Raw genomic sequence first — 22,356 nt, 5'->3', positions numbered from 1 at the left:
TTTTTTTTATAATATGTATGCTAGTTTTAACGTATTTATGTATATAGTATATAGTACAGGTACAATATACATAATAGTATACAGTATATAGTACAGTTGCCTGAAATATTTTTTTTCTTTTTCATCTCATTTCAATGTTCACTGTTAACTGTGCTTATTAATTTCAGTTTTCGCGATAATCCCCTGTACTTTAGATAAAGCAGACCAAAACTAAAACATGACAGTCCCTTTAACTCTTTCCAAATCCGGCCCACGTCCATTTCGTGGGTCGGATTCAGTCAGATTTCGAGTGGAAACCATGCCATGGTGTATTGCAAGGTGGCCGCGAGCCGAAGTTTAGACATCTCTGAGAAAGTATTTTGCTTTACAGATGTTATCAGCGATAGTGACAGGCGCCATAATCGGCGTGTACCTCTCGTACCAACTGAATGAGATGGAAACAATTATATCCTCGTCTCGTCTGCTCGGTGAGAAGATGACCGTAGAGGCCATGCATCAAAGCACTACGCTCGTGCTTAGGGTGTACAAGTCGGATGATGCCATCTCTGTCGCCACTGGGTTAGTTTATCATCTGACGAACGTATACCGAAGGCAGAAGTTCACGCCGTCGTTCTCCAATAAGATGGACCGATCAAGTCAAAAATTCGTCATCCGCTGCTTTCTACACGGTCGTCATAGTTAGGGAGACGAGGTAGCTAAATGGCGTAATTCAACGGCGCCGTCGAGAACTATCAAAATCGAAAGATAAAATAATTTCGAAAAGAAAAGCTCGTATGGCAAAAACCATTTTAGCGGTGGGTTTGGCGTGTACGGTTTTTCAAAAATGTTAAAAAAAACAGTTACTTGGGCATTCTCGAGCGCGTCAGATATTCATACTACGTATGCCCCGAGTGCCTCTGATAACAACGGTATACTAATCTGCCGGTTTGCGTGGTGGGGGTAGGCATATAAAGTAGTCAAAAATGCAAAAAAAAAAAATTTACTCGAGCGCGTCAGATTTTCGGAAGGGGTGTTAAGTAGGCCCCAAGGAAGCTTCCTTTAAAAAAACTGACGATTTCGGCGTGACGATAAGTTACGATGATTTTTTGAAAATGCAAAAAAAAAAAGTTTTTTTGAAATACTCGAGCGCGTCAGATTTTCATAGGGGAGGTTTATCTCGGTATCCTGAAAGCATATTTTTTTAATCTGACAAAAATGTTGGTGGGTTCTCTTAATCTGACCGATTTTATGATGCTTCAAGTCAAAAAGTTTTAACTTTGGACAAAAATGTAAAGAGACCTTTTTTGTGTAAAATAAAAATTATCTTTTTTGTTTATTTAAACTTTTTTTTTGTAAAATGTATCGTTCGCGACTTATATGCCGCAACGCGTTCTTAGGAAGACGAAATGGCTCCTCCACACTTCCGGTCATGCGGAAACCGGCAGATTTTGTATTTTTAGTAAGTTTTAGATTATATTATTCAAAATAATAAAAAAAAAATCGCGCTCGAGAATGCCGGATTAACGTTTTTTTTTTACAAGTTCGCGACCCTATAACTCGGCGGCGTCAAGGACTTATCGTCAGATTAGTAAAATTTAGTCTTTAAACACTAAAATCAACCCCCAATATCTTAATCTGACGCACTCGAGTATTTCAGACTATCCATTTTTTTTTACTAATCTGATCGTCTATCCTAGGCGCGCGTCACTACATATAGAGCTAAATACTTTACAAGGTTGTTCTATTAGGTCTAAGGTATCTCTCATATCTTAAACTGCCACGCTCGAGTATTGCCTAAAATTCCCCTATTCGCCTTCCTAACTATCAAAGACGCGTTGGACAGAAACCCGTAGAGGCAGATCATCCCTCCAGATGCAACTCTGATACTTACCATGGTCCTCAGATATGAGGGACCGACCAGAGATAGAGATCGTCTGACGAATGTAGGATTAACAGTTTCCCTCTCTTTTTCTTTTTCTTCTCAGTCGTACTATTTAGGATGCCTTCCCTGAGGCGGAGATGAGCGGAGATTAGAAGAGACGTATACGGAAACCAACCCAGGAGGTTGTAATCCAGCGAAGCGGAGAAAACAATCAATGCTATTGGTTGATTCCCGTACGTGGAGACATACGGGATGGAGATGAGAGAAGTCTCATGACCGCCTCAGTGGAATGGGAGCAGCTTAGTGTCGTGTTCGCTTATAAGACCTATATTGATAAATGCCTCAATATCTAAAGTAGTCTGTGGCGGATTTGCAGTCTTTGCCGCCCTTGGCCCCAGGCCCATTAGCCGCCCCTTTCGCGGCACTCATTAATCCCATCATATTATTGACTACATTTAAGTTATTTCTTGTTATCAGCGATTTTTTTGTAAAAAAAAAAGGCCCGGGCCTACTGGGCCTTAGGGCAAATCCGCCACTGAAAGTAGGTACCTAGTTGTATCCTCAACCGTATTGTACCATCACGTTCCACGACTGTTGAGCCATTTAGCGCCTAGGCCTAGGTAAATTGATTGTTCAATACTTCCACTATGATGTTCAATTTAGCTAGAACCCTAAATGGCATAACAATCACAAAGCGTGACTGTACCACATTGTTAACTGACAGTTTGTAAACCTTATTACAAAAGCCACAAGATCCACCGAAGGACAGATAAGTGTTGCTGTTTGTACCTTCAAGCTTCTTCTTCTTGCTGGCGGCTTTTTGCCACGGCTCATGGGAGCCTGGGGTCCGCTTGACAACTAATCCCATGATTTGACGTAGGCACTAGTTTATACGAAAGCGACTGCCATCTGACCTTCCAACCCAGAGGGGAAACTAGGCCTTATTGGGATTCGTCCGGTTTCCTCACGATGTTTTCCTTCACCGAAAAGCGACTGGCAAATATCAAATGATATTTTGTACATAAGTTCCGAAAAAGTCATTTGTACGAGCCGGGGTTTGAACCCGCGACCTCCGGATTTCATTTCATTTCATTTATTTATTGCATTCCATGGTATTTACAGATGGTATTTTAAATTGAATTGTACAACATGGACCCTGAATAGGGTATGGCAAGTTAACCTTAATAGCTAAATACTTAAAGTTACCTTACAAAACATATTACACGTATTGCTTAATTAGTTAGTTTCATCATAGTAAATAATAATTATGGAATCTATTTAACACTAATAATAATCAATACGATTAAAAGTCGCACGCTCTTACCGCTAGGCCACCAGCGCTTCTTAGGCCATCTCCAAGCTTCACAAGCACAAATTCAAACATATTGTTTCAGTTATGTCATGTCAACTACCGGAGCCACACCTGCGGAGACGGAAAACATGTTTTACACAGCCTTACCGCACACTGAAGTGGGTTTGTTATTTTTATTGGAACGTAGTTTTTAGGGTTCCGTACCCAAAGGGTAAAAACGGGACCCTATTACTAAGACTCCGCTGTCCGTCCGTCCGTCCGTCGTCTGTCTGTCACCAGGCTGTAACTCAAGAACCGTGATAGCTAGATAGACAGTTGAAATTTTCACAGATGATGTGTTTCTATTGCCGCTATAACAACAAATACTAAAATATAAATAAAATAAATGTTTAAGTGGGGCTCCCATACAACAAACGTGATTTCTCTGCCGTTTTTTGCGTAATGGTACGGAATCCTTCGTGTGCGAGTCCGACTCGCACTTGGCCGGTTTTTCTAGTCTCCCACTCCGTAGTGATTGTGCCTCACAACTAATTCGGCATTCGGCAGACGTGACCAGAACGTGGTGACACTGGTGATATGAGTGGGAGTCTCGAAATCGGGGCGCGTAGCCAACGAATGAACGAACCAATCGTAGCGTATATCATAGTCATATCTCTCTATGACTCTTCCACACTAGTGCGACAGTGTTTCGTTCGCTACGGAGCGTTAACGATTGCACGTTGGCTACGCAGTCGCACCCAGGTAGACCCCGCCGCCGATGGGGGGTGACTAGCGGGCCTACCGCGAACCACGTTCAACGTGTTGCCTCTTTGTCGCACTTGTAAATTTGTACGTAAGTGTGATAGGGAGGCAACACTTCGAACATGGTTCGCGGTAGGCCCTTAGATGCGGGACTAGACTCCTTCTTGAACCAGACACAACACAGCTCTGGATAAAAATCTTTTGAGAAATTGGACTTATAGGTCTCTCCAAATTATGTCGCGCGATTAACCAAAAATACGTGAGTTAAACCGTTTTATTAGCTTAAATCCTAAAAGCTAAAATTATTAATGCAGAGCTCGACCGAGTACTTGATGCTGCGAGCGATTGACTCTCCTCAGAGCTACGTGTACGCGTACGCATACGGCATGATATTGGAGGACGAACGTGGAACCCTAGATGTTGGTATATTTTACCTACTTAGCGCCACTTGCACCATTCCACTAGCCCGGGGTTAACCGGTTAAACTTGGAGTTACCATTGTTACCCGTACAATTTGACACTAGGGCCCACTTGCACCATCCCACTAACCCGGGGTTAAGCGGTTTAACCGTCAACCCAGTGTCAAATTGTACTGGTAACCATGGTTATTCAAGGTTTAACCGGTTAACCCTGGGTTAGTGGAATGGTGCAAGTGGCCCTTAGTTAGTTAGTAAGTTTTACTGGCCATTTTCCGCAAATCGACATCCCCTGTGCCTAGAGTCAGACCAAGCATAGTCTGCAGCGGATTTGATAGCCTAGTGAAAGTGTTATTTTAAACGTCAAACTTCTATGAAAGTATGACGTATAAATGACACTTGCACTGCGTGGGCTATCAAATCCGCTGCAGGCTTTTTTTGGTCCGACTGTAGGCATTTTGCGTGAAACCAAGTAGCCCACCCCAGTTCCTCCACGAAACCTAGCAAGGTCTTCAGTTTTGTTAACGGCCTCCTTCATTTTCTTTGCTCTACCGACCTTCTGTAAGTAGAAAGAGCATGCATGTAGACGGTCTTCCCTTATGGGCGGTCTTCCCTACATTGGCCTTTCCTACCTACTTTCAGATCCACGTGTTATACAGCCCGATCCATTACGACACCGCTGCAGCGGCGCGGTCCCTGGCCCGTGTGTACATGGCCCTCTTGCGACACTACACCAAAAGACTTGACGCGGATATTGAGGTGACAGACGACCCGCTCGTGCTGGACTCTTCTCCGGTTAGTTATTGTTAAAACGCAATTAGAATTGTTTGTTTGACTTCTAATAAGATCATTATGAACCTAGCCACCATTCCTTAAAGATCTAAAAGGAATTGTTATGAATATTGGAACATCACGACGATCCCTCAAAATATTAGGTAAACGGCCCCAAGTTCGTGTTAGTTTTTTTTCTGGCGCAAATAATAAGGAATTCAAATATCTTTTATTCAAATTATACATATGAAAAAAATCTGTATTATTTAATCTCTTCAATAAAATGATAACCAATATTTTAGTGATTAAACTAAGAGTAATACGACGGTTGAAACTGTTAGACGGCCGCGAATAGCTGTGTTGTATGCGTGCACTTTTTTTAGGCGTAAGGTGCGCGCTCTCACTTGTTAAGCTTATAGGAAGGAAAAGCTAAACCCATTCGAATAAAAGTTTTTAGGAGTGTTTCTGTGGGTTCCTTAGTAATTGATTTGATAAGAAAAAAGATTGAATATATGCATAGAAATAACTTAAAATTGCAATAAATCGACTCACGAAATAGCGGTCATTTTATCTTACGTGTGTCTCCTATTTCGTGCCACTAACGAATCAAGGATTTTCTAGATACATTTTGAGTGCTTGTTTTTAAATATAACAACAAAGATAATTAAAAAAATAAATTAGAAAACAATTAATGTATTTCATGAAGTTTCGTATGAGCGAAATTCGGTATATGTTTTTTTCACTAGAATTCTCATAAAACGAGTTTGAATGTGACCCGAGTTAAAAATTTTAAGGTATGTTCCACGTATATTCTCATATTAACTACTAGCAAAAATTTATTTATTATTGAAATTTGATTTATTTTTGTGTATGTTTATTTTTAACGTATAAGATAGTAAATTATTTTTTGTAAATAATTATTATTTTTAATTATTTTTTATTTTATTTTTTTATTTTTTATTTAAATTAAATAGTTTGACTTTTAATCAAGTATTAAAGTACCCATATGGTTTACCTAAGTCTTAATTCAACCATTAAAGTCGACGAGTAGGTACAAAAAACTTTAAGCTAGCTCTCAATTTAACATTTATTATTATTATTTTGTGTCTCCTTTTGGATTTCACGGGCCTATAAATCCCGGTCTTTTGATAGGCTTGCGTGGGGATATAGATCCAACACGTAGAGGCCCCTTGGAGAGTTTTAATGTCATGTAGAACGCCTGCTGGAACCCGTTCACAGGCGCAACAATAGACACCCATGAACCGGTCGCAGCAGGCATTGGGACTATTGTAGAAAAAGTGAACAGTATTCCGGTCTATGGATTGATGTTTGGGTGGACAATGAGACTGGGCTATTGTAAAAGAGGTCCGGACACCTGCCATAACAATGTTAACACCGTCATCGAGGCAGGCGGTGACTCGCCGCTGACTAGATGGGCCCCTGAAACTGCCGTCGCGAAGACGACCAGGAGCAACATCGGTGTGAGCGGCTCAGGGGTGTCGAGAGGTGTGCGCCGCTTTCTACCCAGTGACTGTTAACAGCCACTGTGCCAACTCGCGTCTTATGCATCTTTCACTTCCACCCCTGGAGCATATAGCTCTAGCGACTCCTCTCTGGACGGCCAATGAAGGCAAGCCAGAGCTGAGAGTCCTGCGGGTCCCCTTGGGGTCCACTCCGACCGACGAAGACACGCCGGAGACGGAGACCCTGACCGACTCTCGGGAGCACTCGGGTCCGTGGGGTCGTTACTCCCCAACAGCTCGCCACAAGCTGCCCTTATTATTATTATTTTTAATTTGACCTTACAATTATTCGTAAGTAGGTAAGACCGTTAAATATTTAAAATGATTATCAGCAAAGACAGCAAATTATCAATTTATCACCAATTACTCTAAGAAAACTTTATGCCGAAACAGGGGACACGAATTCACGAATTTAGGAGCTGACCTAAATTTGTATCACGAAATGGGAGCCAAATAAGAGGTTCACGAAAAAATTCATATAAAAAAAAGTTTCAAGTAAAACCCTACAGTTTATACATTAAATTATTAACAAAGAACTAATATAACATATCCAAAACCTTCAAGGTATTGATATGCTTAGTAATATTAAAAAAAAATACACAAACTCTCAACTCACTCTCAAGAGCCTTAACCTGCCGAAACAGGGGCCCTTTACCTTTGATATCGTTTTGACGGTTTGGTCATCTTCCGCGCGTTATCCCAGCTTGCTGACACAGCTCATAGGAGCCTGAGGTCCGCTTGGCAACTAATCCCGAGAATTGGCGTATGCACTAGTATTTGCGAAAGCGACCGCCATCTGACCTTCCAACCCAGAGTGGTAGCTAGGTCTTGTTGGGATTGTTTCGGTTTCCTCTCGATGTTTTCCTTCACCAAACCTTTCCTTCGCCAAAAAGCAACTGATAAATACCAAATGATATTTCGTACCTTAAAATAGTTTCGATAAACTCAATCGGATTGAAAGTCCACCAGCGCTCACAGTATAGGTCATCGACACGACGGTTAATAAGTAATTTTTTTACAGACTCAGAAGAAAACAAAGGTCCCACCGCTCGTTATACACTTCATGTTGATTATAACCATCGCACACATAACCTTGCTGCCTTCCATGGAACATGGTCTTATAAGGCACATGCAGGTAAATTAAATGTCATTTTTAATTAATGTTGTGTAATCTAAATGTAAATAATGTAAAAATACGAGCAAAATTTTGCTTGAAAAAAAGTTTTTTTTTTTAGTTAGGCTCCAATTCATTATACGGTATCTATGTATGTAGTCTGTATACAGTGCATTCTGAGCCAGAGCTATCCAATCCTACTAGAGGACTAACTAAACAAGGCATGTCTTGTTTCCTCGTGATGATCCCCTTCACCGGAACCGAGAAGGGAGTTCGCAATCGCGCTATTTCCCCTCTGCCGAAGCACATATCCAACTTGTTGTGACACTTGTGACTCATCCGTACACAAAAAGAGATCGAGGTGTGCAAGATTCGTCTTTGATTTGTGTCGTCATTACAGATTGGATTTTGTATGTTAATGAGTGAGAATTACGACTGTGTGCATGTTTCCTCCGCAAAAAAATACAGGATGATTTGTACGGTAAGATATCGCATGGGGTCCTCTCTTCCGACGTGTCGGAAGCCGGTGTTGCTTGATGCCTAAACACAGAATAATTAATAGTACTACCGTACAGAAAGGAAACTTCCTACAAAACCGAAGTTTGACAGCGGTTCGGGGTCGAATCATGCTGTCCCTTTCTAATATATGTCACTGTCCCTTTCGGCTATTTAGGGTTGTCAAAAATCAAGTGATTATCTTATCTATGGTCGTGCACGCAAAAGGAAGTCAAGTGGTGCCAACCCTAATAATTGCTCGGAGCAATGCTGAGCCGAGCGGAGCCCAGTTTGACCGAAGTCAGGAGTTTCGCACCCCTGGCCTAAACCTATTCTCGTTAGGGCCACTTGCACCATTCACTAACCCAGTGTTAACTGTTTAAACCATGGAGTTATCATGGTTACCAGTACAATTTAAGACACTTCGGTAACGGTTTAACCGATTAACCCCGGGTTAGTGGAATGGTGCAAGTGGGCCTTAGTTATCTATCTTCCAGGTGCACGCAATGAATTTCTCCCCAGTACGCTACTGGTTCTCTCTGTTCTGCTGCGACATCATCCTCTACTGGACCCTGGTGTTCATCATCACGACGGTTCTCTTCTGCGTCATGTACTGGGTGGCGCCGGTGCATTTCTTGCACAGGGATTTGAGTAAGTTAAGTACAGTCAGCAGCGGAAGATGTTAAGTGGGCGAGGTGGTGTTGACACGTTCTAAGTCGCGTCAAGATCATTTTGACCATCTCGCCCTTAGCAACTTCTGCTGCTGATTGTACAACGGCATGGTTACTATTATATAGTCGGGTCAAAAACAAAACTGTGTTCGCGTCTTTCCTGTAGACATACACAAGAGTTAAGGGCTATAAAGGTTAATTTTCTTATTTAACCCTTATCCACGTGAAAAGGTCCTCCTTTTATTTAGAGAACTATGATAAAATCATTACTTACATGCCCACAAGCTGTTAACTATTGCCCACAGGAGAGAAAACTAGCGTGTTCGCGCGAACTGTACATTTTTCTCTCCTGTGGGCAATAGTTAACAGCTTGTGGGCATGTAAGTAATGATTTTATCATAGTTCTCTAAATAACGTGGTTCACGTGGATAAGGGTTAAATAAGAAAATTAACCTTTTTAGAGCCCTTAACTCTTGTGTATGTCTACAGGAAAGACGCGAACACAGTTTTGTTTTTGACCCAGTCGGAGTAAGGTAAATTTTGACAGTTATGAAGTGATCATTAAATTATGAACACTAAGGCTAATATCAGCTAAACGGTAGGTCTTATTAGCTTCGTATCCATATAAGGGACAATTCATAATAATTGTCAAAATTTACTTCTTAACTTACACCGACTATGTAGGTACCAATACAGTCAAGTATACAGGGCGTCCCACGGCTATGCCACATGGAGGGAAAGTACCCTAAATATTGTAGATGGAACATTTTACTGAAAGAAGACATTATTTTAATTTAAAAAACAATTTAAACTGCATTCATAGATTTTTAAATAATTACATGGTTGAACCGGGAATCGAACCCGCCGCACGAGAAAAAAAATCACCCTGTAGCTTTATCATACCGATCGAAAGGCTTGATCATAAGGATTATTTTTTGCTAAAGAACATAGTGTCAGAAACAAAAGGAAGACCATGAATTTTAACATTTGATGTGAAATTTAGCGAAATAATCAAAAGAGTGCGGCTTTGTATTCAACAGAATGAGACTACATTTTGAGCATTTGATAAATTAAATTGATTAATTTTGAATTAAAAATGTTAAAATTCATGGGCTTCCTTTTATTTCCGACACTATGTTATTTAGCAAAAAATAATCCTTATGATCAAGCCTTTCGATCGGTATGATAAAGCTACAGGGTGATTTTTTTTCTCGTGCGGCGGGTTCGATTCCCGGTTCAACCATGTAATTATTTAAAAATCTATGAATGCAGTTTAAATTGTTTTTTAAATTAAAATAATGTCTTCTTTCAGTAAAATGTTCCATCTACAATATTTAGGGTACTTTCCCTCCATGTGGCAAAGCCGTGGGACGCCCTGTATAGTCAAGTATTTTCCATCAGGATTACAGGAATGGTGCAAGTTGCGAAATGTTTTCGCAAAGTAAGATTAGTTTTCTGTAGAAAATTATCAAGAGAATATGCAGACTATTACTCATCATCATCATCATCTCAGCCATAAGACGTCCACTACTGAACATAGGCCTCCCCCTTGGACCTCCACTCGTACCGGTTGGAAGCGATCCGCATCCAGCGTCCTCCTCCTCCATCCTCAGACTATTACTGAATAGCAGGAAATGCTGCAGTTGTTACCTATTTTAACAATTTTGTTTTATTTTCAGTCGTGATCCCATTCATGCTCATAATGTATGGCTTTAGTTGCGTGCCGCAAGCGTACCTCTTCAGTTTGGGACCCAGTGGGGCTTTAAATTCTATGTCCTTCGTCATATTCAACATCATTTTCGGTGAGCTTACTGGATTAACGGAAAACAATTTAAGTACATAGAGTCAGACCAAGAAAAGCCTGCAGCAATTTTGACAGCACACGCAGTGCAAGTGTTATTTATACATCATAATTTCATAGAAGTTTGACGTTTAAAATAATACTTGCACTGCGTGTGCTGTCAAAACCACTGCAGACTTTTCTCAGTCTAACTCTACTCCACTTCATATAGGCAAAGCGTCTCAAATTATCAAATAAGTAACTGCTCATATACGTTGTTATTGGCAGATTCGTAAAACTACATGGCGCCCTATTAATGACTCCCTCCATCATACCAGCTTTTATTTCAACTAAAATGAGATACGTTACATCAAGGGCATTATAGCTAATTATTGCGAACACTTCGCTTGCTTTACCTGCTTCTGATGTTAATTATACCTAAAACATTTTCAGTTTCACTTTGCATTTGCGTTTCAGGTGAAGCCTCAGTAATAAGCCAGTTTATAAAAGGCGGCGCGTTCGCCTACGCCGAGAAGGGTCTCAGCCTCTCCCCGCAGTACAACGTGGCCAACGCTTTCGTTCGGATTACGAAGATCTTTGTCTACAATAGCGAGTGTGTCATCTTTAAATCCAAGAAGTTCTGCAAATCGAATGTACTGCATAAATGTTGCAGTGCGTAGTCTTATCCTTTTTTTCATCATCGATCATTTTATCTTCATGTTTAAATTTTAAATGTTAGTAGTAAAATTTTAAACGAGCACCAAAGTACTGAATTTGTCATAAATTATGTAACATTCTCCGACCGTCCTTAGTCTGGGACCGGTCTGAAAACCAGCGCCGGGCATCTAGGCCTGGCACACGCTGACTGGAACCCTTTGCCTAATACAAAAATCTTCTCACCTTTTGCTCTGTATAATTTGATAATTTAACGGTTGTATTTTATTATGTAAGTAATTCTAACTCTATGTTATTTTCATGTATGTGGCAATAAACCATTCTTATTCTTATTCTTCATGTTGCCCAATACTGCGCATAGGCCTCTCTTTCTGTACGCCACTTATCTTGATCCTATAGTCTCATCCAAAAGTGCCCTGCCATCTTCCGAATGTCGTCCACTCAACGATCTAACGGACGCCAACACTTCATTCATCTCAAAGCGGCCGCACCAATCCGTTAACATTTGGTTCATCTGCCACCACTCTACCTGGCATCATCCTGTAGCATTAGGGAAATGTCTTTAGATATACATATTTACCATCTGGTTGCGGGGATTACAGCCTAAGACCACTAGCAAAGCTGTAGCTGCTGAATTCATCCTGTCTGGTAGCAGTTTACACTCTGAGTAAACCAATATTTAGAAGAGTAGGAATTCCATCTTCTAATAAAAGTAGATGATATAAACTTCAAACGCACCACTAACCTACAGTAGAAAATAGTGAATAAAAGTAGAATTTGATGTATCTTGAGTTCGTCATTGTGCCAATACCAGGATATCCACTTCTTGCCTTTCAGAAAAGTGTGGAATAATGGAAGGCTGTTTCGAGCGCATAGCCTATCTGTCAAAAGCCGGCATCCTCGACGAGATTCTCTGGACCATCTACCACTCCATCATCTTCAGCAGTCTCCTCATCATTTGGGAGTACAGGGTGATCCAGCGGTTATGTTACTACGCTCGGAAACGATGTTCTCCTCCAGAAGAGCCTCCTATAATGATGGAGGCGTCGGCGTCGGGAAGTACGCAGGAGAGGGGGGATGTCGAGGCGAAAAGCAGGCAGATGAAGCAAAAAAGGATTAGTAGGGGTATGTTCTGGTAACGCGTAAATAACTATTTGATTACTACTAAACTACCTATGGAAAGATATATTTTAAGACATAACTTTCTTGCGATAATCTTTGTAATCATCAGTGTAATATAAGTCTAGTCTATACATCAATTAACACCTCATTACCAATTTCTGATTTCAGATATAAAAACAGACACATTCGGTGAAAACCTCTTAGTGAACAATCTATCTAAGAGAATCAACGGAGTTTATAAACTCTCCCACATATCCTTCGGGATCGGAAAGGGCGAGGCTCTGTCCCTCGTCGGGCAGTCTAGGGCTGGTCGGCTGGATCTCTGTGAGATATTAGCTGGGTTTAAGATGCCGAGTTCTGGGACGATCAGTGCTATGTCGAGGTGGTCACTCACGATCGATCCACATAAGGTAAGCTCACCTGTTTAGCGACGATAATGGACAGATTTTTATTATGCTGTCGCGGTTTCGATGAAATTTGACGGATTATGTAGATACGAGTTCTGCCTCCATTAAAAAAATCTTCCACTTCGTTAAAGCATATGAAAAACTTTTTATCCCAAATTGAAATGTCTTTTTTATTCCGCCCAGAATACGTAAAAAAACAACCGCCCCTATCATCGTCATCTCATCTCACTAAACGAAATGTTATTAAAATGCACGGTCACAGGTCAACAGCCGGCGCCTGAGTTGTCATGTATGTGTCAACTGAGTACTGAATACCTTTCCCTCACTGACTTAAGCCCGTACTACATACCATAGGGACACCCTGACCTTGGTCGAGGTGCTAGCCGATCGGAAACTATCAAGTTCACAGTGATTGAAATGGAAGCGTCATGTAAGCAGTAGGCAGTTTAACCAACTCATACCAATGTGTCATTCACAGTATTCTCGCAACGTCGCGTTCAGCTGCTTCGAGTACTGCCCCATGCCTCCTTGGATGACTGTGTACGATTCCTTGTGGATGATGGGCGTGTTGCGCGGCATCCCGCAGCGTTACATCCACGAGGAGGTCACCAATCTCCTGAACGCCATAGGTTAGCCTTCATCAATCCAAAAAGTATCGTCTTGGGTCGTCCCATTCGTTTTTCGTCAAGTTCTTAAATTACCTCTGCTTTCGTCACCCATTCTACATTCATCACAATCGTCGGTGGCTTTCAATGTATAATGAGTGACGAAAGCAGAATAGGACTAATATAAGAACTTGACTAATAAAAACGAATGGGACGACCCAAGACTATCTGCCATCCAAAACTGTCAAACATAAAGAGGATTCTTCGGGCGAGAAACTGCAAATTCGGCAAACCGGTCATGCTGGCCTTATCCAAGAAGTCCCTTCTATCCCATCCCATCGGAAAAAACCCCCGAGATAGTTGGGGGGTTTCTGTTGTCGCGTTCTTAGTTTAGCGGTTGCCATCACGCAGCTCCAAATTAGCTGAGAGGCAGCTTCTTTCTGGAAATAAGGAACAAATATCATGCAGATGACTGAATAGTTCTACCTCCGCTTCCCAATTCGCAGAACTCGACGACGCTTCAAACGTGAACGTATTACGGCTACACCAGAATGAGAAGACGCGGCTAAACTTCGCCGTGGCCGTGATCGGGGCGCCGCCTGTTCTCGTCCTAGACGAGTTCACGGCGTACCAGCAGTACTCCGTCGACCGTGCCATGTTCTACATACTGTACCATCTGAGGAAACAGGGACACGCGCTACTAGTTAGTTCAGCTAGGTGAGTTAAGAGTAACAATAGGTCCTGCTTGCGCTTAGCATATCAGACGTAATTTCAATGATGGACTTAGTGTTTAAAACATGTCTAGTCAAACGAACTTGCAGATGTGTAGATACTTACCTCTGTATTAACCATACGTCCATACGGCCGATACTGACGGACTGCAACCTGACTGCAACTTGTATGGGATTGGGAACTGCACGCCGACGTTACAGTTGGCGTGCAGTAGCGTTGATCTACTCGCGTTCAGGTTCTAGCGCACAAGCCGCACCGCACGCTATTGCTCTAAGGCAGTCTAAAGCCCCAGATTCACACTCCTACCGTGTAGGCCGCCTCGTAGTCCGCCTCGTTGGGTAGGATTGTGTATGGGGGTTGCGGACTACGAGCCGTCCTACCGTTTAGCCGTTTGTAGGACGGCTCGTAGTCCGCAACCCCCATACACAATCCTACCCAATGAGGCGGACTACGAGGCGGCCTACACGGTAGGAGTGAGAATGTGGGGCTTAAGATATAGCCGTAACTCCTTTCTGTACAGCATCGAGAACCACATGGCCGTGACCAACCGTCTCGGGATCCTCCTCGGCGGGCAGCTGGTCGACGTAGACCACATTGACGCCCTAGTGGCGCGCTACAGCTCGGAAGGCTACACGGTGGTGGTACATCTGAAGGACGAGGTCGATATAGAAGCCATATTTGGTCGACATTTCCAGAACTTCAGCGTCAACGATGTCTCTGGTGTAAGCAACTAAGCATTGGACAATTGGACATAAATAAATAAATATTATAGGGACATTGTTATACAAATTGACTAAACACCAAAAGACGGGCCTAACGGGCACTAAGAATGGTGCCAGTACAGAGGTGTCACGCACACGAATTCGAGCCAATCGTGCAGTGTAACGCTACAACGCGATTGGTCGAGGAATTTAGACTCACGCGCACGATTGGTGGTAACTAGTTGCGTTGTGCTGCACGATTGGCTTGAATTCGTGAATGACACCGCTGCTAGCACCATTCTTAGTGCCCGTAAGGCCAGTTTTTAGGTATATGTAAATATTGTCAATGGGTGTACGTTAGAAGGATTGGCAGTTGGTAGATGTGTCTCGAGATTTTGTATGTACTCACTGCTTTACGTATATACTTCTGAATTTTCCATTGCCATATGCAAATCATATTTTGTACCTTTTACCTTGTTCTTTTTGCGTCTTAATATTTTCTTTTGCCTTATGTGTTTAAGATAACACTTCTGCGGTATCAAAATCGCTGCCCAGTGAGCTAGGTCTGACTCTATAACCGCATAACTATGTTTCCTACAAAGTTTGTTTTCTCCCCAGGTTTTAGCAAGCGTGCAAGTCAAAGATTCACTAAACTACGCCGAGATATTTGGTAAAATGGAGGAGCTAGTACAAGCAAACCAGACAGTATATTCCTACGTTATCACCGTCACTGCCATGGACTACATTTACAGCGCCATCTTGGAAGGTCATAAGGTCCAAATCACTCCTGACCAGTACTACTGGCCTTGTCTAAAGTTCTTATCAAGGAAGAAGAAGAAGGCAGACTTACAGAAGTTATTAGAATTGGAGAAGTTTCAGAAAAAGTATGATATCGTTACGTTGAAGGAGTTGCCGTGGTCTGTGATATTTCGAAGATAATTCTAGAAAGAAAGGCTTTATTTCAATAGTGGCTTAACCAAGTGCTTAATGGAGGCTTTTGACGTTGCTTTTTAAGCTCAAGCAGTTCAGTTATCCCTAGATTGATGAATGTTATTTCGCTGGAAGTAGGTACTTTCTTATTTAAAGCCATTCCCACCACAACCTCTATCACGGTGTGACTTATTGCAATAGGCATTCGAAAATTCTAACTCTAGTCAAAACTTCACCAACACATTACTCGTGAGTGGGATGGCAATAAGTGTATTCGGGTAATTCCGAATGTCGAAAACTGTCGGATAATTCCGAAAAGAGACTTTTATTAAGATGAAATTTTGGGTGATTTTCATCTGAATTTCGGAATTATCCGACATTCGAAATTACGCGAATACACCTTAGGTTTAGGTATATTGCACAAGCGACAAAGACAGATGCCCGTGTTTTTTTGGTCGAAGGCCCTATTTATCTAGAATTCTAGATAGTTTTGTTGTTAAGAATAAGACAATAATTTTAAGTTTCTGTTAGAGTGCAGTTGTTTTGTTAAGTTCCATACCGTTTTTTATTATTTGAATTCGTGAAGATGCTCCATTTTTCAGATGTAGTGCATATTGTTTTCCATCGTATTTTCTTGGAAACGTTCGTATTTGTCCTGCTACTTCCGTCAACGTCAGTACTTTTTGTCCCGAGACTGACAGAAATAGCAAGACACGTTCGTTCGTTTCCGTGAAAATAAGATGGAAAATAATTATGCACTACTTATATCTGTAGAATTACTAAGCTATGTTATTATTATTATGTGCCGCATACAAAAATTACAGATCGTGTGATCAAATTGGGGCAATCGAACTATCATTTCAGTACCAGACCGGCTAGCATGAGCTGCGTTACATACCTACTCGTCCTACTCCATACTTGAAGTCGCGCTAAGTCTGCGAAATCGACGCCACACTCGCGTTCGCGGCTTCGCGCCACGATTCGCGCATGAGCGTGGAGGGGGCTTATGGAGAGATGCGCGCGAGAACGTAACTCATGCTAGACCGTCAGGTCTTGAAAATAAGTTTTTAAATTTGTTCTCATTCTGTAGGCGTATGTTAGTGCATGCAAATAAAAGCGTTTTTGTGTTACATTGTTTACTTTTCCTTGGACAAATTGTTAGCAAATACAGAAAGCAACAGCATTAGAAGATTTAGTAAAAGCACACCAATAAATTGTGTAATCCTAATCAGGGACCAAACTGACATGGCAACAATTGGGTTATTGTATATTTAGGTGCCTACCAATGGCTGGGCGTACGTTTAAATATTATATTGGATAAGTTTGGTATATGCAGAAAAAAAAACTCATCCGGAATTTTTAATATTAGTCATCATCTCAGCCATAAGACGTCCACTGCTGAACATAGGGCTCCCCCTTGGACCTCCATACGTGCCGGTTGGAAGCGACCCGCATCCAGCGTCTTCCGGCGACCTTAACAAGATCGTCTGTCCAACCAAGAGTGTCTGTCTGTGTGTGTATCGTGTGTCTTAATATTAGTAACATTTCGTAATTAACCGCCACTGGTAGCTAGACCACGCAATATATATTCAATTAATTACCCCATTAATTACACGTTTACCTCGCCCATAACATAAGGTAATGCTAAAGTAAGGATACTAAGAACGAAGAATTTCGTACATTGAATCGCCATTTCCTCTATCTTTATAGAGTGGTATTCCACCCGTCAAATGTGTATTTTGCCTCAAATTTTGCTTAACGCGAAAGTGAGACACAATGACAATAAGTATATTGGACAGATGGAATACCACTCTAACGTACGGGTATAATTTATATTGCTGTCCCGCCCATGTGCCGTCGGTCGCGTTCAACCCTGTGCGAGTGGAACTAGCCTATGGCTGGAACTAGATAGGGATAGGAAATGGCAGGTCAATGGACGAAATTTTTTGTGCTTAGCGTCCTCAATTTACAGACCGAGAGCCATTGCACGATTTACCAATCTTTTAACACGTTCTCTGCCCGTTCCCCGTTTATGAGGCCTCTGTTACAGAGCCGAAAAGTTAACAATTCAGATTGGGGCAGTTAACGTGTTAAATCAGGACTTCTCAGTTTTGCTCAGTTATACTTGTACCATGACATCTCCATAAGTGTTGCGATGTCTGATGTCTCAATACACCATAATATGTGGTGTGTTGAAATGACGTGTGTCTTTAGGCGCAGAATGCTCTATTTTTTCACTATATTTTTTCGTTTCCGAAGGCGTTGGGCTATCCTAGTACCTATAGATACATAACTTTGCCATCTGAACGTCAACTGAAAGCAAATTAATCTTGCGGCCCAAAGCTACAAGGCAAAAGATGCCCTTTAAAAAAGGTTGAGTATGGCTGATCTACACCATAATTCAATGCAATGTAGTATGAGACCTATGCAACTCAGCCGATGACCCTCTGGCGTGCGCCATCATATTTTCTATCCGGTTAGTGGTCTCCCTAACCATAGAGAACTCGGAAAGATCGGGTAAGTCTAAAACAATGTGTGCAGAGAGACGTTTGTAAACGGAACTGGAATCTTTTTTATTTCTCCTACCCTCCTCGTATTTTAGTTGTTGTTTTAGAAATATGGATTGTTTGAGCATCTCCTGTATGTTTGTGAAGCTGGTTGCTGCACTGTCCATTGATTTTACTGCGCTGGAATAAAAAAATATGGAAATTAATAAAGATGTCATATTGACTAAGAATCTACAACATTACACTGTCATAATCTTGGGGCTGACCGTGGCCATATGGTATGTGACCAGTGCTTTTCAAACGTTTTCATGATGCAACCCCCTTAGTACGAACAAAATTTTAAGGCTGGCAGAGGCTGTGGGTCGAGACCCCCCTTGGGATCCCAACCCACAGTTTGAATAAATGCAATAAACAGATTACCATGATATCAATGACTACAATATAATGTATTTCAGGTTTTATCAAAGTGATTTCTGGCCTTGTCAATGTAAACCTTATTATTTCATAGACTGAAGGTTACAGTGATATTTGCCATAACATAAAACTTATAAGCATCCTTAGTGCTGTGATGAGCATGACTCATGACGCTTTTAGGTGTTCATAGCTTCCAAATAGTTAAAATATTAATGAATATTTGAGCAACTGAACAAATAATGTAGGAAATTACCTCAATGCATACTCCACGTCATAGCACCGCCCCTGAAGCTCATGCTGTAGCTTTGTGACTTCGACTCTGCGCTCCACCATGGGCGGCAGGGCCTTCCTCACATGCTCTTGTAGCCTGTACAGGGCTAGGGAAGGCTCGTTGGCTACGATATGCATGTTTTCTGAGATCCGTTCAGCAGCTGAAACAGCCGTGTTTTGTCAAAAATCAGATTGCAAGGCTTGTTTGAAATTCATCCGAAGGTGAAAAAGCGTTGTGCAAGTACAGATGAGATATTACAAGTTATTAGTTTAGAGATATTTGATACCTTTTTTAGCTTTCGCTTCCAAATCGGTATCTCCTTGATAAACAAACGTCATTTTATTGAGATGTGATTTTTTATTAGGTCTTATATCACTTGTATCACTAGTTTTTACAGTCGTGAATAATAACTATTTAATTTCGTTCCCGTTTTTTACAAATTAATTATTTATTAATTAGTACTATTGTATTTTGACTGACTTTTAAAAGTTCATTGACCTTTAATTTGACGTTTATTGATGTTGCTATATGAAAAAATACAAGGGTATGTTCAAAAACAATAAGTTGCATAAAAGATAAAGATTGTCAAAGTATTGTCTCATTTCAATCATATCATCATACTTTCTTTGTCTTACACTAGTGCTTGCACCCAAAATAAAAGGACGAGTATAGTTTTCCTGGTTCTTACTGACTGACAAATTGGTTTGACCAACTATAGTATAATACTTTAGGACACTCTATTCCAGTGGTGGGCAAACTATCTTCATGGGGGGCCAGAAAGTTTAGGAAATTTAAGTGGAGGGCCAGAATTGTAGCCAAAATTTATTTTGATTTGTGACAATCGTGGGCCAATGCCATAAAGCCCATATACTAATTATTTCATAGGACCGGCGGCGGGCCGGATAAAATCCATTCGCGGGCCGCAGATGGCCCGCGGGCCGTACTTTGCCCACCACTGCTCTATTTCATACGCTGTATCCAAGTCAAATTAAACCTTCTAAAAATACAGCATTACTTTCCGTTACTTAGGAAATAAATGTAACAAAGAATACTTTGACAACCAGACAAACACGGCCAAGTGTGTGTCGCAATACTTAGCATTAGAACTTTACTACTTTTGGAACATTAAACAACTGTACCGCTATTCGGAACCTAATAATAATATTGAGAATGGCAACCCTGTTGTCGGTCGTATTGTCCTTTTCTAGCATATACGTCCCTCTCTCTCCCACACTCCCACCACACAGCAGTTTGCTTTTTGGCGGTTGTCGCAAAAACAAATTTCCAACTCATTGGCTTGCTGTTTTTCCATCTGGAAGGTCGTGAAGCTAAACTGCTGGTGAGTTTTTGAATTGTACCCCAGTTTAGCTGACTATATTGAAAAACAGTTTCTAACGGCTTTTGCCGTTCGAAATAAATAATTAAATTTAGTGTCCGTTAAACTATCTAGCAAATAAAAACGATCCGGAATAGTAATGTGTAAGTTTTCAAAGGCTGCCTGCGCGCACCGTGGCTATGCTAATGAAAATACTAAAACACATAATGGTAGAAAACACATCGAGCTGGTAAAGCGTGCACTTGTCACCATTAGAATTTAATTAATATTATACCTACATTAAGTCTCTTCAGAGTCTTATTACTTAATTACTTTAAATCTTTGTGTGTCTATAATAACTGTTGAAATTAGGTATAACACTTAAATGGTGATGACTGGTGGTGGTGACTTGAATGGTGAATGGTTCCGAATAGGGTAAGTTATTTAATTAGCGTTTTATTTTTGTGTAAAACGCTGTCATTGCCTAATATTGTCAAAGTCACTGTTTGTCAATTGATCAATTGACTGTCAGATTTTGAAAAAAGGGCGGGAAACTTCGACCTGTGCGCGCGTCTTTTTTTACATTTAACAAATTTTAAATATTTTTTATGTTAATAGTGGTCAACTCTGTGTAAATAGTTTGTAAATATCTTTAGTAGTTAGTTTATTATATTTTGTGTATATAAATTCATCATCTAGGTAAGTTTTTAGTGTATATTCACCGCCATGGGCGGTGACGGTGAACCTCACGACCCAGGGGGAGGTGGGCCTCCGGTTTCACATACAATTACTATAGATAACAATAGCTCTGAGAGAGAAATGAAAGAATACCACAGTATGGATACAGATAGCTCAGTATTATCTACCACTGAAGTTAGGAAAAAAAGGACAGCATCCAGGAAGATATGTCGTCACTGTAATAAAAAAAAGCGACATAACAAAGATAAAAATAGGGATAGGGAATCTTTTAAGGACGATTGCGATTGTCAGGTTTCCACAAACAATAATGATCGTACGCATTCTCATGCTCCGCTTACAGCCTCTGCTCCTACTCCGGCCCTGGCCTCAGCCACTGCCCCGGCCCCAGCCGTGAATCCTGCTGATATTATCTCCTCTCAGCCCACAGTCACAGTTAGGAAACAATATATTCATTCAGATTGTTCACCTTATATTGTACATGTACAGAAGCAACAAGAATCTCAAAATGATGGCACTTCAATTCATTCAGTTGCTTTTGGCAACTTTTTAAAACGTAACAACTTTAAGAACATTGTTAATGGCAGCGTTAAACGTATTGGTCGCAATAGAGTTTCACTGTCATTTTCAAAGTATGAGGATGCCAACCATTTTCTTCTAGACAGCCGACTGAAGGAGAATAGATATACAGCATTCATCCCATCATTTAATGTTATCAGAATGGGTGTAGTTAAAGGTGTTCCATCTGAAATGTCCTTAGATGAGGTTAAAGAGAGTATAAGTGTACCAGTAGGTTGTGGAGAAGTTCTAAAATTGAGAAGAATCAATTATAAAGTTGTTGTGGATGGCGTTCCAGTGTGGAAGCCATCACAAACTGTCGTTGTAACTTTTGATGGACAGGTTCTACCAAAACGCATTTTTATGTGTTATAACGCTTTGCCGGTCGACCTATATGTTTATCCAACAATCCAGTGCTTTAATTGCTGCCGGTTTGGTCATACACAGGTGCAATGCAGGTCAAAACCCCGCTGCTACAAGTGTGGACAGGGTCACACGGGCTCCTCTTGCACTGTTGAAGAAGATAGTGCATCTTGTTGCCTGTGCTCTGGTCTTCACTTTGCTACCAATAAGGCTCGTTGTCCTGAGTATGAGAGACAAAAAAATATTAAGTTATCTATGGCCCAAAGTGCTATTTCCTATTCTGAGGCATCAAAATTGCACCCTCCTGTGACCAAACCCTATGCAGATGTGGTTATGGCCACTCCGTCATCTCCCCAGACCCAGACAACTAAAAACA

General features: G+C 41.2%; 2 protein-coding genes across 2 annotated transcripts in view; one reads left to right on the top strand and one right to left on the bottom strand.

The window, feature by feature from the left end:
- LOC134680428 (ABC transporter A family member 4-like) overlaps positions 1–16,836 on the top strand; it is a 40,319-nt gene extending 23,483 nt beyond the window's left edge. Inside the window, exons 20-33 of the mRNA XM_063539559.1 lie at positions 371–558; positions 3,256–3,331; positions 4,229–4,333; positions 4,973–5,125; positions 7,646–7,759; positions 8,731–8,884; positions 10,584–10,706; positions 11,162–11,356; positions 12,197–12,484; positions 12,650–12,891; positions 13,367–13,517; positions 14,000–14,210; positions 14,746–14,947; positions 15,545–16,836. Of these exons, the coding sequence (XP_063395629.1) occupies positions 371–558; positions 3,256–3,331; positions 4,229–4,333; positions 4,973–5,125; positions 7,646–7,759; positions 8,731–8,884; positions 10,584–10,706; positions 11,162–11,356; positions 12,197–12,484; positions 12,650–12,891; positions 13,367–13,517; positions 14,000–14,210; positions 14,746–14,947; positions 15,545–15,865 (2,523 nt within the window). The 3' untranslated portion in view covers positions 15,866–16,836. The remainder of the gene's footprint in view (positions 1–370; positions 559–3,255; positions 3,332–4,228; positions 4,334–4,972; positions 5,126–7,645; positions 7,760–8,730; positions 8,885–10,583; positions 10,707–11,161; positions 11,357–12,196; positions 12,485–12,649; positions 12,892–13,366; positions 13,518–13,999; positions 14,211–14,745; positions 14,948–15,544) is intronic.
- Positions 16,837–16,997: 161 nt separating this feature from the next.
- Positions 16,998–19,517, bottom strand: LOC134680495 (BLOC-1-related complex subunit 8 homolog). The gene is made up of 3 exons (XM_063539621.1): positions 19,335–19,517; positions 19,031–19,208; positions 16,998–18,543 (listed from the first exon to the last, which is right to left on the bottom strand). The coding sequence occupies exons 1-3, from the start codon at positions 19,384–19,386 to the stop codon at positions 18,258–18,260; spliced, it is 516 nt and encodes a 171-aa protein (XP_063395691.1). The 5' UTR covers positions 19,387–19,517; the 3' UTR covers positions 16,998–18,257.
- Between the last annotated feature and the right edge of the window lie 2,839 nt (positions 19,518–22,356).

Source organism: Cydia fagiglandana, chromosome 3, assembly GCF_963556715.1.
Source record: "Cydia fagiglandana chromosome 3, ilCydFagi1.1, whole genome shotgun sequence".
NCBI lineage: Eukaryota > Metazoa > Arthropoda > Insecta > Lepidoptera > Tortricidae > Cydia > Cydia fagiglandana.
The sequence above is the reverse complement of the archived record's forward strand: the minus strand, read 5'-3'. Positions and strand labels throughout refer to the sequence as shown.